Below are 16,829 nucleotides of genomic sequence, written 5' to 3'. Positions count from 1 at the left end.
CATAGCAGTATTATCCTGACACTCATTGGTGGTATTAGTAAGATATATACAACAGTATTATAATATGCTAGTAAGGTGTAGCTGTATATGGCGGTATTATGTCCTTGTACGTAGCAGTATCATCTTAGCACTGAATGGCGGTATTATGTAGCTGTATATGACAGTATTGTGTGGCTGTGTATAGCAGTATTATCTTTTAACGCTATGGCGGCATTATGTAGCTGTATATGACAGTATTGTGTGGCTGTGTATAGCAGTATTATCTTGGCACTGAATGGCGGTATTATGTAGCTGTATATGACAGTATTGTGTGGCTGTGTATAGCAGTATTATCTTTTAACGCTATGGCGGCATTATGTAGCTGTATATGACAGTATTGTGTGGCTGTGTATAGCAGTATTATCTTGGCACTGAATGGTGGTATTATGTAGCTGTATATGACAGTATTGTGTGGCTGTGTATAGCAGTATTATCTTGGCACTGAATGGCGGTATTATGTAGCTGTATATGACAGTATTGTGTGGCTGTGTATAGCAGTATTATCTTTGAACGCTATGGCAGTATTATGTAGCTGTATATGACAGCATTGTGCGGCTGTGTATAGCAGTATTATCTTTGCTCCATATGGCGGTATTATGTAGCTGTATGGGACATTCATGTTACTATATGCCAGTAATTTATGGCTATTATCCTGGCACTGTATAGTAGTATTTTGTGGCTACATATGGCGGTATATTCTTGGTATTGCTTTGCTCTTATCCTTTCCTTCTCTCATACATCCGCTCATCTAATGCTCAAGATCTTCTGTTCTTCCCGGTATTTCCACCAGAACCATAGAAAGTTCTACTACAATGGGGGATCTACACGGGTCTGGTGGTCCTGTGCTGTGCAGTATGTCACTTTGTACTTGATATTATATGGCGGTATTATAAGGATGTCTATGGTTATAGTATCTTGGCAGTAGTTCCTGGATTCCTTATGGGGCACCCCCCCACAAAAACTCTAGGCCCCCGGCACGTGCCCAGGCAAACCCAGTGCTGGCGCCGGCCCTGTCTGCAGGCCTTGTGGAGTGATGTGTGCAATTACTTAGCTCTGACAGCAGACTCTGCAACTTCCGGCCAGGGGGTGTATAAGTTAATGCCACTCTAGGCGGAGTTCCAGACATCCACCAATAAGGAATCTCACTGCAGAACACAATTAACATAAGTAAAACAACAGTTATGATTGGTTACAATCAAATCTTCCCTTCCCAGTCCGATAATGTACTGCTGCATTACCAGTTATGGACACTAGATGGCGCACAGAGGTGATCAGGCTCTATGGGCAGATACCAATCTAATTGGAGCACAATATTTCGTAATGATCGCTTTGGCAGGGGCGTTACATGTATATGAGACTACCCAGTGCTGGCGATGTCACCGGTTGGGAGGCGGCCTCTATCACCGCATTTGGGCCTGTCTGACTATCCAGCCCTTTTTGAACCCAATTATGGCCTTGACAACTTAATCCCTTACAAGGGACCCAATATGGGCAATCTTTGGGTTTGTGGACACAAAAAACTTACGACACTCCTGACAGGTGTTTGCAAAAGTTCCCTCTGAACCCTTGCTCAGCCTCACTGCACCCCCTTTCGGATTGTTCCTACATAAGCTCATGTGGGCCGGATCAAAGCCTCCATAAAGAGACAAAAAGGGTTAAAAAAATATCTTAAAACCTCGGAGAGCTTCATCACCAGAGTTGAGTCGGGACATTAAAGGACATCTACTAAAGACTGTATGCAAATAAGCCTCTGGGGCTCCAGGCTCCATTGACACCTATGGAGCCTGGAGCCCCTTAGGCTCATTTGCATACAGTCCTTCATCCTGGTGGTGGATGCCCTTTAAAGAGGTATCAGGAGCAACAACTCGGAGGAGACCTCCCAATGGAGATCAGTTGGTCAGGAATGATTGCTGTGAGAAGCTTTAAGAAACTCAAGTAACATCTGATGGTTTGGGTAATCTCAGTTGGGGTTGTCTTCATAGTCTGTGATCTTGGGGAGCCCACCCCAGTACATGGCTGACAGCATCATGCCCAGGATGAGTTGGCCTCCGTGAGGCGACACGTTGTGTTTGTTTTACTCCTTGTGCTTCAACTTCCTGATGTCCCCCCTCCCCTCTGACTACCAGAGAACGACCTCGCAATGCTAGACGCTCATTGGACTGAGTCATCATTGAACCTCAACCCTGATAGGTTGTACAAACCCACTAGGACCCTTCTGCTTGGACCTTCAAACACAAAATTGGGCTGAACGGAATCCAACAAGCGACGAGGAAGCTTTCCCCTTCCATTGTCTCCCTTACTTGGTCCTTTGACCTTATGTTTATGTTGATGATCATATTTTAGGGTCTTGTTCTCTACTCAAAAATTGTCAATAATCACATTTTTAGAAGCTCGTGCTCCCATGTACGCGGAGGTCCAGCTCGCTCTGCACTTTTGTTGCAGTTCTTGCACTTTGAACAAATCCTGTTCTTCTTGTTTCTCCTCCATTTAGAGGATTTCCCTTTGTGTCCCTCGCGGCCTCCCGTACATTGGCCTCATACACCCCCGAGCTATAGGAAGAGCCTGTACATGTCCTCCACCCTCCCATACATCCGAGGCTTCCCGAGCTCCTAACATGGCAGCCGGATCACTATTAATGAATGATGGACATTGGATCCCAGTTCTAGGGTTCGGGACCTACGCCCCTGAATATGTGAGTGCTGTGTGTAGTCGTAGACATAAGGGGAGGGAGGGGAAGCCTGCTCTAAAAATTATTATCCCCCTCTAGTTTCTTCTGTATGTATCATCTGGGCTCACACCACACTACTATAGACAACTGCTCCGCATATACACCTGGAGGACGGCCAAGTACTGGAGATCTATCCACAACTTGTCACCTACTACAGAGCTTATCAGGATTTCATGTCTGCAGTATCCTAGGTCTGACACCAGATGGCGGAAACGTCACTAAGAATGTTGTTATGAAATTTCACGTAATAAGTTATGTCCTTCATAACACGAATAATTTACAGACCCTGAGTTACATCCTGTATTATACTCCAGAGCTGCACTCACTATTCTGCTGCTGGTGCAGTCACTGTGTACATACATGACATTACTTATCCTGTACTGATCCTGAGTTACATCCTGTATTATACCCCAGAGCTGCACTCACTATTCTGCTGCTGGTGCAGTCACTGTGTACATACCTGACATTACTTATCCTGTACTGATCCTGAGTTACATCCTGTATTATACCCCAGAGCTGCACTCACTATTCTGCTGCTGGTGCAGTCACTGTGTACATACATGACATTACTTATCCTGTACTGATCCTGAGTTACATCCTGTATTATACCCCAGAGCTGCACTCACTATTCTGCTGCTGGTGCTGTCACTGTGTACATACATGACATTACTTATCCTGTACTGATCCTGAGTTACATCCTGTATTATACCCCAGAGCAGCACTCACTATTCTGCTGCTGGTGCAGTCACTGTGTACATACATGACATTACTTATCCTGTACTGATCCTGAGTTACATCCTGTATTATACTCCAGAGCTGCACTCACTATTCTGCTGCTGGTGCAGTCACTGTGTACATACATGACATTACTTATCCTGTACTGATCCTGAGTTACATCCTGTATTATACCCCAGAGCTGCACTCACTATTCTGCTGCTGGTGCAGTCACTGTGTACATACATGACATTACTTATCCTGTACTGATCCTGAGTTACATCCTGTATTATACTCCAGAGCTGCACTCACTATTCTGCTGCTGGTGCAGTCACTGTGTATATACATGACATTACTTATCCTGTACTGATCCTGAGTTACATCCTGTATTATACTCCAGAGCTGCACTCACTATTCTGCTGCTGGTGCAGTCACTGTGTACATACATGACATTACTTATCCTGTACTGATCCTGAGTTACATCCTGTATTATACTCAAGAGCTGCACTCACTATTCTGCTGCTGGTGCAGTCACTGTGTACATACATGACATTACTTATCCTGTACTGATCCTGAGTTACATCCTGTATTATACTCAAGAGCTGCACTCACTATTCTGCTGCTGGTGCAGTCACTATGTACATACATGACATTACTTATCCTGTACTGATCCTGAGTTACATGCTGTATTATACCCCAGAGCTGCACTCACTATTCTGCTGCTGGTGCAGTCACTGTGTACATGCATGACATTACTTATCCTGTACTGATCCTGAGTTACATCCTGTATTATACTCCAGAGCTGCACTCACTATTCTGCTGCTGGTGCAGTCACTGTGTACATACATGACATTACTTATCCTGCACTGATCCTGAGTTACATCCTGTATTATTCCCCAGAGCTGCACTCACTATTCTGCTGCTGGTGCAGTCACTGTGTACATACATGACATTACTTATCCTGTACTGATCCTGAGTTACATCCTGTATTATACTCCAGAGCTGCACTCACTATTCTGCTGCTGGTGCAGTCACTGTGTACATGCATGACATTACTTATCCTGTACTGATCCTGAGTTACATCCTGTATTATACTCCAGAGCTGCACTCACTATTCTGCTGCTGGTGCAGTCACTGTGTACATACATGACATCACTTATCCTGCACTGATCCTGAGTTACATCCTGTATTATTCCCCAGAGCTGCACTCACTATTCTGCTGCTGGTGCAGTCACTGTGTACATACAGGATATTACTTATCCTGTACTGATCCTGAGTTACATCCTGTATTATACCCCAGAGCTGCACTCACTATTCTGCTGCTGGTGCAGTCACTGTGTACATACATGACATTACTTAGCCTGTACTGATCCTGAGTTACATCCTGTATTATACTCCAGAGCTGCACTCACTATTCTGCTGCTGGTGCAGTCACTGTGTACATACATGACATTACTTATCCTGTACTGATCCTGAGTTACATCCTGTATTATACTCAAGAGCTGCACTCACTGCTGCTGGTGCAGTCACTGTGTACATACATGACATTACTTATCCTGTACTGATCCTGAGTTACATCCTGTATTATACTCCAGAGCTGCACTCACTATTCTGCTGCTGGTGCAGTCACTGTGTACATACATGACATTACTTATCCTGTACTGATCCTGAGTTACATCCTGTATTATACCCCAGAGCTGCACTCACTATTCTGCTGCTGGTGCAGTCACTGTGTACATACATGACATTACTTATCCTGTACTGATCCTGAGTTACATCCTGTATTATACCCCAGAGCTGCACTCACTATTCTGCTGGTGGTGCAGTCACTGTGTACATACATGGCATTACTTATCCTGTACTGATCCTGAGTTACATCCTGTATTATACCCCAGAGCTGCACTCACTATTCTGCTGCTGGTGCAGTCACTATGTACATACATGACATTACTTATCCTGTACTGATCCTGAGTTACATGCTGTATTATACCCCAGAGCTGCACTCACTATTCTGCTGCTGGTGCAGTCACTGTGTACATACATGACATTACTTATCCTGTACTGATCCTGAGTTACATCCTGTATTATACTCCAGAGCTGCACTCACTATTCTGCTGCTGGTGCAGTCACTGTGTACATGCATGACATTACTTATCCTGTACTGATCCTGAGTTACATCCTGTATTATACTCCAGAGCTGCACTCACTATTCTGCTGCTGGTGCAGTCACTGTGTACATACATGACATCACTTATCCTGCACTGATCCTGAGTTACATCCTGTATTATTCCCCAGAGCTGCACTCACTATTCTGCTGCTGGTGCAGTCACTGTGTACATACAGGATATTACTTATCCTGTACTGATCCTGAGTTACATCCTGTATTATACCCCAGAGCTGCACTCACTATTCTGCTGCTGGTGCAGTCACTGTGTACATACATGACATTACTTAGCCTGTACTGATCCTGAGTTACATCCTGTATTATACTCCAGAGCTGCACTCACTATTCTGCTGCTGGTGCAGTCACTGTGTACATACATGACATTACTTATCCTGTACTGATCCTGAGTTACATCCTGTATTATACCCCAGAGCTGCACTCACTATTCTGCTGCTGGTGCAGTCACTGTGTACATACATGACATCACTTATCCTGCACTGATCCTGAGTTACATCCTGTATTATACCCCAGAGCTGCACTCACTATTCTGCTGCTGGTGCAGTCACTGTGTACATACATGACATTACTTATCCTGTACTGATCCTGAGTTACATCCTGTATTATACCCCAGAGCTGCACTCACTATTCTGCTGCTGGTGCATATACATGACATTACTTATCCTGTACTGATCCTGAGTTACATCCTGTATTATACTCCAGAGCTGCACTCACTATTCTGCTGCTGGTGCAGTCGCTGTGTACATACATGACATTACTTATCCTGTACTGATCCTGAGTTACATCCTGTATTATACCCCAGAGCTGCACTCACTATTCTGCTGCTGGTGCAGTCACTGTGTACATACATGACATCACTTATCCTGCACTGATCCTGAGTTACATCCTGTATTATACCCCAGAGCTGCACTCACTATTCTGCTGCTGGTGCAGTCACTGTGTACATACATGACATTACTTATCCTGTACTGATCCTGAGTTACATCCTGTATTATACCCCAGAGCTGCACTCACTATTCTGCTGCTGGTGCATATACATGACATTACTTATCCTGTACTGATCCTGAGTTACATCCTGTATTATACTCCAGAGCTGCACTCACTATTCTGCTGCTGGTGCAGTCACTGTGTACATACATGACATTACTTATCCTGTACTGATCCTGAGTTACATCCTGTATTATACCCCAGAGCTGCACTCACTATTCTGCTGCTGCTGCAGTCACTGTGTACATACATGACATTACTTATCCTGTACTGATCCTGAGTTACATCCTGTATTATACTCCAGAGCTGCACTCACTATTCTGCTGGTGAGGTCACTGTGTACATACATTCCTTCTAGTTCCCAGTTTCGGAGAGTGAATGCGCTGTTGAGGTCGCTCTAGATGTTGGCTTCCGGCACATTGATAACGCACATTTGTACGGCAATGAAAAAGAAGTTGGACGGGCGATTCAGAAGAAGATGGCAGATGGAACGATAAAACGAAATGATGTGTTCTACACTGGAAAGGTAAGGGAGCTCCCAATTATTACACAGCTGTAGAAATGCTCATCCCAATCCTTCTGGTTCATGATTAGAATATTAGATCTACTAATACTGAGCTAGAGGGTAAAATTCCATTCCAACTCAGAACCTGAGGTTGGTCGTGGTACCAGTGGAGGTCTCTATATTGTCCCTTATTGTACACACATCTTATAGACACAGTGGGGCAGATTTACTTACCCGTCCGGAGGAGTTCACAGAAAGTGCATTGTCCAACGATACGAGTCGTTCCTCATCTTCTCCTCTTCCCTTTTCCTGTGGCCTCTTCCCGACCATTGTTGGCCATGGTCGCGAGCACATGTGGTTGGACTTATCCGTCTATTCCTTGCGGAGTGAAGCTTCCTGGCTTGCGAGTGGCAGGCGGAGGGTCAAATATCTGATTTCAAATCCTATTACAAAGCCTCGGTATCCCCGTAACACAGGAAGGATTTGTGGTTTCCTGCCAAACATCTGCAGGTCAAGAGGACGGACTTAAGGTTTCATTATTGGAGCCCTTTTTGAACCTATATGGACATCCCCTTTAAATACCACTTCCTCTGCGGTAGTGTCAGGCACCCTGTAGTATAACTTAGTATTATACACTTCTATTTGTCTATTTTTCCTCTTCTTTTATCACTTTTTCTGTATCCTACCGACCACTGACTTCCTGTGGTGACCACCGGTGACCACCATCCTGCTACATGTGGGTGTGTCCTGTAGGAGTCACAGGAAGTCGTTTCGTTTAGTTTTATTCTCACTTTTTTTTTACATTTTTTATCTCCTCTCTCAGCTTTGGTCAATATTTCACAAACCAGAACTGGTGGAACCAAACGTGAGACAGTCCCTGGAGACTCTTCAGCTGGATGACATGGACCTCTTCCTCATACACTGGCCGATGTCTCTCCGGGTGAATATTCTTCATATGATACCACTAGAAGTTGGTTGGAGAGGTCGGATACAATCGTAGTTCATGAAACGATCTGTAGGTTATTCCTGGAGATCTAGGACCATCGTAGAAGAATCGTAGAAGAGGCTGAGGTCAGGGACGTTGGAGATGATCACTAAGCAGGAACCTGGAAGGCAAGGAATCCTGGTGCTCTGTTTCCATCGATGGAGGAATTTGGGGGGGTTTATGAGGATTGGATAGGGACTGCTATTACCAGACTGGCAGGTCTGTGGCTATAGAAACCCATATCATTACACAGGTATGTGGACATAAAATGATTATGTAGATGACCACCAGGTCCTGCCTTGGATAGAACTTCACTATAACATCCATCCCAGTGTCTTCCTCTGTCCGTAGAATTTCTTTCTGTTTTTGCTTGACTTTTCATAGTGTGAACTATGGTTTATGTTGCTGGCTGTGTCCAGACTAACTGCACCACAAGCAGTCTCTCTGCAGCTCTGCTCTGGTCTACCTAAAATTATCCGGCAACTGAGGCTCCTTGACCACCTATATATATTTTGTTCATGGCTAGTTGATTTTTGGTTATATTTCCGGCTAGCTCTATATCGTGCTTCTCTTACTATACTTCTGTATCTCTGTTTTTCAGATTGTGACTTATGTTTTCTGACTATCCCTTTGTACTTTGATTTTGTACCATATTTGTTATATCTCAGTTGTGACCCGGACCTCTGACCTTATTTGTTTATGTGCCCTCACTTTGGTGGAAGCCCCGTTACAAGCCACTGGTTAGGGTGGACCCAGTAAGTCGGTAGGGACAGTTTAGGTATCATTGTTCTGTCTATAGTCTCTGAGTCCCCATCATATGCACATTGGGGCTCATTTACTTACCTGGTCCATTCGCGATCCCGCGGTGCGTTGTCCAATGTTGATTCGGAGCTTTCCAGGATTCACTAAGGTCGTGTGCCTGATATCCACCAGGTGTCGCTGCTGCGCTGAAGTCCGCCGGAGTTCACCTTCTTTGTTGTGGTGCATGTGAGTGCTATCCTTGCGACACAATTTTCTTTTTTAAATTCCGCTTTTTTTTCTGAATCTGTCGGGTTTTCCGACGGCCGTGGCCCCGTTAAAGCCAGCACCGATGCGCCAAAAGCCGATTGTGTGCGCCAAAATCCAGGGGCAATTCGGTGCAAATAGGAAATATTTGGGAAACCCGACGAAAATGCGCGATTCGGTTCCTTAGTAAATGAGCCCCTATATCTTGTGCCGGGAAAAATCCAGGTTATAGCCACAAACACTGACCACCAGTAAACTCCACAGTCTGGAAATCCCCACTCAATGCCCCTCCGTGCCCCGCCTTGTATCAGTGCAAGTCTATCTATCTATCTCTGTCTCAAATCCCATGTATCAGCAAAACTATCCATCTAGTGTTTAGCCTCTTAGTAATATTATTTAACAGAACTTAAGATTTGGGGCTGGGTTCTTGCCATCTGGATTTGGCTGCCGGGTTATGCTCCAGCACACTGTGTAAACTCCATTTGGAGCCGTCACTGGGTTAATAAATCTCTCTTACTTCCTCAGGCTGGAGGAGATTACATCCCTATGGATGAAAATGGGAAAATTCTCCTTGACATGAGTACAGACCTGTGTGCCATCTGGGAGGTGAGTAGTAACTGGTCGAGAGGTGGGTAGATTGACTACTTCATCAGGTCCCTGTCCTTCAAGATCATCAGCTCGGCAAAGGGAAAATACCACTGGGGACCCAAGAGATGGGCTAGCACCACACTATTGCCCCCAGAGCCATTGGGGGCTCAAATGACCTATTACTATGTGTGGCATGGTTTTCGAGAAGTTTTCCTCTACTTACAGCTTTTGAGTGATGGGATCAACGATTTCATTCTGTCTACCAGCATCCACCACTAAGGGGAGCAAAGGAGCTCAATTGTTGAGTTCACTGAGTTAACAGTATGCAATGAACTCCTGAGCTCCCTCTAGTGGTGCCAATTAACAGAACTCTATTTGTAAAAATTAATTATCTCTTAATTACTTAGGGCTTTGTTACTGTACCCATCAGTAGCCACAATGAGAAAGCATAGGATAGAGGCATCAATACAGTATTAAAAGGAAGGGTCTTCTTTAATATCCCTCTTGTGTCCCTTATTCACAGGCCATGGAGAAATGTAAAGATGCCGGACTGGTAAAATCCATCGGAGTCTCCAATTTTAATTGTCGTCAATTGGAAAAGATTCTCAACAAGCCGGGACTAAAGCATAAGCCAGTTCTGAACCAGGTATTTTTTTTTAAAAATCTAGATCTGGCTTAGATTATTGGCTTGGTCAATCAATATTAGGCTTTGAGTTCTAATTTCCTAATAGGGAGCCCCGAATCTGCTGCATATGCATAGAGTTAAATGAGAAAGCTTCAGATTCCTGAAGTCACCACTGGAGGGAGCTAGAGAACTTAATGCATACTGAGTTACCATTGAGCTCAGTGAAGGACAGTATACAGTTTACTCTTTGGTTCCCCCTAGTGTCCCCCTCCACAAAGACAGAATCAAATATTTTAATTCTTATATGACGATGTTTTGTAGGTTGAATGTCACCCCTACCTAAACCAGAGTAAACTGCTCGACTACTGCAAATCTAAGGACATTCTTCTTGCAGGATATAATGTTCTGGGGTCACATAGACACAAGATCTGGTATGTACTGGTCAATTATTAGACATTTTTTTTACCCAAGGGGAGGGCAGATGCTAAAACCGATACATAGTACAAAAAATTATTACAATTTTTGGCATATTTTACATGTTTAGGGTGGATCAGAACTCTCCAGTATTACTTGAAGATCCAGTGTTAGTGGAAATTGCCAAGAAATATGATAAAACATCAGCACATATTGCCCTACGTTACCAAATCCAGCGCGGAGTAGTGCCCATAGCCAAAAGTTATAATCCAGAACGAATCAAAGAAAACTTCAAGGTAAGAAACACATCAGTAAGTGCTTTTTATGTGGAAAGATCCTTTAACTATAGATTTCTCACCTCTGTATAATTCCTCAGCCAAACAAGTTCATTTGACAAATTGCGGAGGCCATAAGCCACCACTAGAGGGAGCTCACTGTATTTCAAGAGGCACAGCAGCTCTGAACTGATGTAGTTTCTCTCTACAGGTTTTTGACTTTGAGTTGACCCCTGAGGAAATGCAAAGGATCGATGGAATGAACAGAAACCTGCGCTACACAGATTTAAAGCCGTGAGTTTTGCATTCCTGTATTTAACTTACTGACAGAAAATTATACCCAGCCAGGCACACCGTCTGCTAAGAAGTTACCTCTGCTAGAGAAAAAAGTTTCTTCTATTAAAAGCGCTTTCCAGTTTCCATGTTATTTTTTAAAGAGTGAAGAGTTAAACATTATACAAATATACTTACTGTACTGTAAGTTTACAGTTCTCTGCTTGCCGTTCACAGTTCTCTCCATCCCCTTCCTACTATCACAGCTGCACAGTTCACTCTATGCCCTCCTGACAGTCACAGCTGCACAGTTATCTATATTCGTTCCCAACAGTCACAGATGCACAGTTCTCTCTATACCCTTCCTACAGTCACGGCTGCACAGTTCACTCTATCCCCTCCCTACAGTCACAGCTGCACAGTTCTCTATATTCCCTTCCTACAGTGACAGCTGCACAGTTCTCTCTATCCCCGCCCTACAGTCACAGCTACACTGATCTCAATATCCCCTCTCGACAGTCACAGCTGCACAGTTTTCTCTATCCCCTTCCTACAGTCACAGCTGCACAGTTCTTTCTATCCCTTCCCGACAGTCACAGGTGCACAGTTTTCTTTATCCCCCTCCTTACATTCACAGCTGCACAGTGCCCTCTATCTCTTCCTTACTGTCGCAGCTGCTCGATTGTCTCAGAATCCTCACACAACCATCTCTATCCCCCTCTACAATTACTGATCCGCATTTCTGTCTATCCCCTCTCTACAGTTATAGCTACAAATTCTGTGGATCCTCCCCACAAAGTCACAACTCTCTATCCCCTGCCAACAGACACAGCTGCACAGTTGTCATTATTTCCTCTTTATAGTTGCAACAACAAGTTTTCTATCCTGTCCCTCTAGTTAGGGGTGCACAATTCTTTCTATTCTCGCCCTATAATCACAGCTGCACAGTTCTCTCTATCCCCTCCATACAGTTACAGCTGCACAGTCCTCTCTATCCCCTCTCTACAGTTTCAGCCACACAGTTATCTCAATATCCTCTTTAAAGTCATAGCCTTAGAGTTCTCTTTAATTCATCTCTTATGTTGCAGCAACAAGTGACAGGTGCACAGTTCTATCTACCCTCTGCCGATAGTCACAGCTGCACAGTTCTATCTGGCCTCTGCTGATAGTCACAGCTGCACAGTTCTCTCTAGCATCTGCTTATAGTCACAGCTGCACAGTTCTCTCTAGCCTCTTCCGATAGTCACAGCTGCACAGTTCTCTCTAGCCTCTGCCAATAGTCACAGCTGCACAGTTCTATCTAGCCTCTGCCGATAGTCACAGCTGCACAGTTCTCTCTAGCATCTGCTTATAGTCACAGCTGCACAGTTCTCTCTAGCCTCTTCCGATAGTCACAGCTGCACAGTTCTCTCTATCCCCGCATAAAATTCTCTACCCCTTCCTTTAAGTACAGTTGAACAGCTCTTTATTTCCTCTATCTACAGTCACAGGTTCATGTCCTCTCGACTCCCTCTGCTCACTGAGTTATATGTTCTTATCAGGGAGGAAATAGGAAGCTACACCTTCAGTGCCTACAGTGGTTATTAACCAAGGGACAATGGAGGTTCCATTACAAAGGAAACAGGGCATCTGCTTTGTGTTCCGTTTTATATGCATTGAATGATAAGAACAACTGATCAGTTGGGGTAACAGGTCCGACCCCTAGCTGTACAAAGTATTACATCAATATATTTAACCTAGAACACCCCTTTAAAAAAGCCCATCATATAGATTACAGGTTCTATATGCATTGAGATAAAATGTAAAATAAAAGTGATTTCATATAATTTTGTTAGGAAATTTTTTGGATTTTTTTTTTTTTAGAATTTTTAAACCTCCAGGATCCCTTTTAGGTTTCGTTGTTAACATAAATGTGCACAAATGAAGACATTCATTTCCTTCTTGGCTGCAGGGAACAGACCTGTGGTGCAATCACATCCCCAGATATAAACAGTCTATGAGCGGCGTCCATTAGTGAGGTGTTCGGGGAATGGGGGCAGCCGAGTTGGGTGCCAGGAATAGTATTTGGCACAAAAATCCCAAAGCCCAAAAGTAACGAGGAATTCTGTCCATAGATGAAATCTACATAAAACAATGAGGTTTTGTGCAATTTTCCCATTGTGCCAAAATTGAAATCTAAAACTTTTTTTTTTTAGTATTTTTGTAAACAGGTTCTCAGATTAGATTAACAAAAATATTTTTTCACTATTACAACATCTCAACGAAATGTAATCCCGAGCCAGGCCGAGAAAATCGGGGGAATTAAGAAATACACACAGTGAGAATTGGGGCCAAATAGACTTTTTAAAAAGTATAAAACGTGCTGTAAAAATCTCATTGTGAGAAAATCTAAAATAATAATACAATAAAAAACGGAAAATTAAAAATTCTAATGTAATAAAAATAATATCACCCAATAATTAGTTGTACATAATTAGAAATGACAACTTCTAAAAAAAACATTTCAATGTAATAATAGAGACAACAAAAAGCCTACTTGTAAATACTCGAGTATAAGCCGAGTTTTTCAGCACAAAAAATGTGCTGAAAAACCTCACCTCGGCTTATACTCGAGTAAAAAAAAACCTAACAGTGTACTCAACTTCAGACACCCCCGGTAGGACCCCTTCTATACAGCGATGCTCCAGTATCGGCTCCGTGTCCCAGTCCGTCGCAGGGATCGGCTGACGTCATGGTTCCTGCGATAGACGGCGCAGGGACACGGAGCCGTTGCCGGAGCATCACTGTATAGAAGAGGGGCGTCTGAAAGGTGAGTACAGTGTTTGTTTTTTATTTACAGGCATTATATTGGGGACAGGAGCTGGCAGGCTATATACTACAGGGGGCAGGCTGTATACTACCGGATGGCTGGCAGGCTATATACTACAGGGGGCTGGCAAACTATATACTACAGGGGGCTGGCAGGCTATATACTACAGGGGGCTGGCAAACTATATACTACAGAGGACTGACAGGCTATATACTGGGGGGGGGGGCTTGCAGGCTATATACTACAGGGGCTGTCAGGCTATATACTACAGAGGGCTGTATATATACTACAGGGGCTGGAAGGCTATATACTACAAGGGGCTGTCTGTATACTACAGGGGCTGGAAGGCTTATATACTACAAGGGATGGAAGGCAATAAACTACAGGGGGCTGGCAGGTTATATACTACAGGGGGCCGGCAGGCTATATATTAACGGGGGGTGGCCGGCTGTATACTACAGGGGGCTGTCTATATACTACAGAGGGCTTGTGCGGCTATATACTACAGAGGGCTTGTACGGCTATATACTACAGGGGGCTGGCTATATACTACAGGGGGCTGGCTGTCTATATACTACAGGGGGAGGGCTGGCTATATACCCAGGGGGCTGGCAGGCTGTAGAATACAGGGGGCTGACTGGCTATATACTACAGGGGCTGGCTATATACTACGGGGGCTAGCAGGCTATATACTACGGGGGCTGGCAGGCTATATATTATATGGGCTGGCAGGCTATATACTACGGGGGCTGGCAGGCTATATACTGCAGGGGCTGGCAGGCTATATACTACAGGGGGCTTGCAGGCCATATACTACAGGGGCTGGCAGGCTATTTACTACAGGGGGATGGCTGGCTATATACTACAGGAGGCTGGCAAGCTATATACTACAGGGGGCTAGCTGGCTATATACTACACAGGTGCTGGCAGGCTGTATACTACAGGGGACTTGCTGGCTACATACTGGTAGGCTGGGACCAATGCATTTCCCACCCTCGGCTTATACTCGAGTCAATAGGTGTTTCCAGTTTTTTTGTGTTAAAATTAGGGACCTCGGCTTATACTCAAGTATATACAGTAATTATAAAATATAAACGTGAATCTAAATGTGTGTAAAACTGCTCGGTTTAAAAAAAACTATAATTAAATTTTATAAAGAAATCTTGGTATTTAATTACTAATATTCAGCACTAGATAAAATAACAAAATGTAAAGTAATAGTTTCCATATCTTTACAGGGTTTCTAGTCATCCGGAATATCCTTTTCATGATGAATACTAAAGATCCCGGAGTGACCTCTGACCCCCCATGGTATCCTGTGCATTTTATTAATACTAATATCAATAAAGATTAACATTTTTTTGTTTTTCTTTGAGCTTTCAACCCAGGAAAGGAAGATTTCTGACTTTGTATTTACGACAGCGATGTCACAGTACAGGATAATACACACAGTGATGTCACAGTACAGAGATAATACACACAGTGATGTCACAGTACAGGGATAATACACACAGTGATGTCACAGTACAGAGATAATACACACAGTGATGTCACAGTACAGAGATAATACACACAGTGATGTCACAGTACAGGGATAATACACACAGTGATGTCACAGTACAGGGATAATACACACAGTGATGTCACAGTACAGAGATAATACACACAGTGATGTCACAGTACAGAGATAATACACACAGTGATGTCACAGTACAGGGATAATACACACAGTGATGTCACAGTACAGGGATAATACACACAGTGATGTCACAGTGCAGGGAGAATACACACAGTGATGTCACAGTGCAGGGATAATACACACAGTGATGTCACAGTACAGAGATAATACACACAGTGATGTCACAGTACAGAGATAATACACACAGTGATGTCACAGTACAGGGATAATACACACAGTGATGTCACAGTACAGGGATAATACACACAGTGATGTCACAGTGCAGGGAGAATACACACAGTGATGTCACAGTGCAGGGATAATACACACAGTGATGTCACAGTACAGGGATAATACACACAGTGATGTCACAGTACAGGGATAATACACACAGTGATGTCACAGTACAGGGATAATACACACAGTGATGTCACAGTACAGAGATAATACACACAGTGATGTCACAGTACAGGGATAATACGCACAGTGATGTCACAGTACAGGGATAATACGCACAGTGATGTCACAGTACAGGGATAATACGCACAGTGATGTCACAGTACAGGGATAATACGCACAGTGATGTCACAGTACAGGGATAATACACACAGTGATGTCACATTGAGGCTTCTGCCTCAGGCAGTTTTGGGACTTTTTCAGTCGCACAGATATAGGGGGAAGGGCTGTAACTTACCTTTCCCATCATTCAGCACCGACAATTCCATTTTCTATCCGGTTTTGTCTTCATGTAGTAGTTGTACATAGTTCACAGTATTGTCCTGGGATTTGAAGAAGGATTATAACTTTTTTGGACAGGATCCACTTCATCTTACACAATCAGACGCTCGGCCCAAGTCCTAATGTACCGAAACCAGAACCTAATCCCAGCAGAGTCCACTGACAGCATCATGTGCTCAATCATCAATTAGGACAAGGACCGGATCCAACTTGTCCTGAGCTTTTTAATTACTCCTGGGGGAGGGGGTAATGTTCTTCTTCATCCAACCCTGGATGGGGGTCCG

The 16,829-nt window shown here is 43.8% G+C and overlaps 2 protein-coding genes across 5 annotated transcripts in view; one reads left to right on the top strand and one right to left on the bottom strand.

The window, feature by feature from the left end:
* The window catches only part of LOC140126036 (rho crystallin-like), a 30,473-nt gene extending 13,926 nt beyond the window's left edge, over positions 1-16,547 (bottom strand). The window contains exon 1 of the mRNA XM_072145093.1: positions 16,502-16,547. Within this exon, the coding sequence (XP_072001194.1) occupies positions 16,502-16,532 (31 nt within the window). The 5' untranslated portion in view covers positions 16,533-16,547. The remainder of the gene's footprint in view (positions 1-16,501) is intronic.
* Positions 2,598-15,484, top strand: LOC140126041 (aldo-keto reductase family 1 member C1-like). Of its 4 annotated transcripts, XM_072145099.1 has the most exons (9): positions 2,598-2,731; positions 7,009-7,176; positions 7,979-8,095; positions 9,671-9,751; positions 10,257-10,379; positions 10,680-10,789; positions 10,903-11,068; positions 11,259-11,341; positions 15,368-15,484. In XM_072145099.1, exons 1-9 carry the CDS (start codon positions 2,654-2,656, stop codon positions 15,408-15,410), a joined length of 969 nt encoding a protein of 322 aa, XP_072001200.1. In that variant the 5' UTR covers positions 2,598-2,653; the 3' UTR covers positions 15,411-15,484. The 4 variants fall into 4 exon arrangements, with proteins under 4 accessions (XP_072001200.1, XP_072001201.1, XP_072001202.1 ...); XM_072145100.1 differs by lacking the exon at positions 7,979-8,095; XM_072145101.1 differs by lacking the exon at positions 7,009-7,176 and having other exon boundaries at positions 2,599-2,731.
* Positions 16,548-16,829: the final 282 nt, after the last annotated feature.

The sequence above is a fragment of the Engystomops pustulosus genome, chromosome 4, assembly GCF_040894005.1.
Source record: "Engystomops pustulosus chromosome 4, aEngPut4.maternal, whole genome shotgun sequence".
Taxonomy (NCBI): Eukaryota; Metazoa; Chordata; class Amphibia; order Anura; family Leptodactylidae; genus Engystomops; species Engystomops pustulosus.
Note: the sequence above shows the minus strand (reverse complement) of the source record. Positions and strands in the feature narration are given on the sequence as shown.

Coding starts and splice junctions, on each gene's coding strand:
- LOC140126041 (XM_072145099.1), top strand. CDS start 2,654: ATGGCAGCCGGATCACTATTAATGAATGATGGACATTGGATCCCAGTT. Junction 8,096..9,670: donor ACTGGCCGATGTCTCTCCGG/GTGAATATTCTT, acceptor TTACTTCCTCAG/GCTGGAGGAGATTACATCCC. Junction 11,342..15,367: donor CGCTACACAGATTTAAAGCC/GTGAGTTTTGCA, acceptor ATATCTTTACAG/GGTTTCTAGTCATCCGGAAT.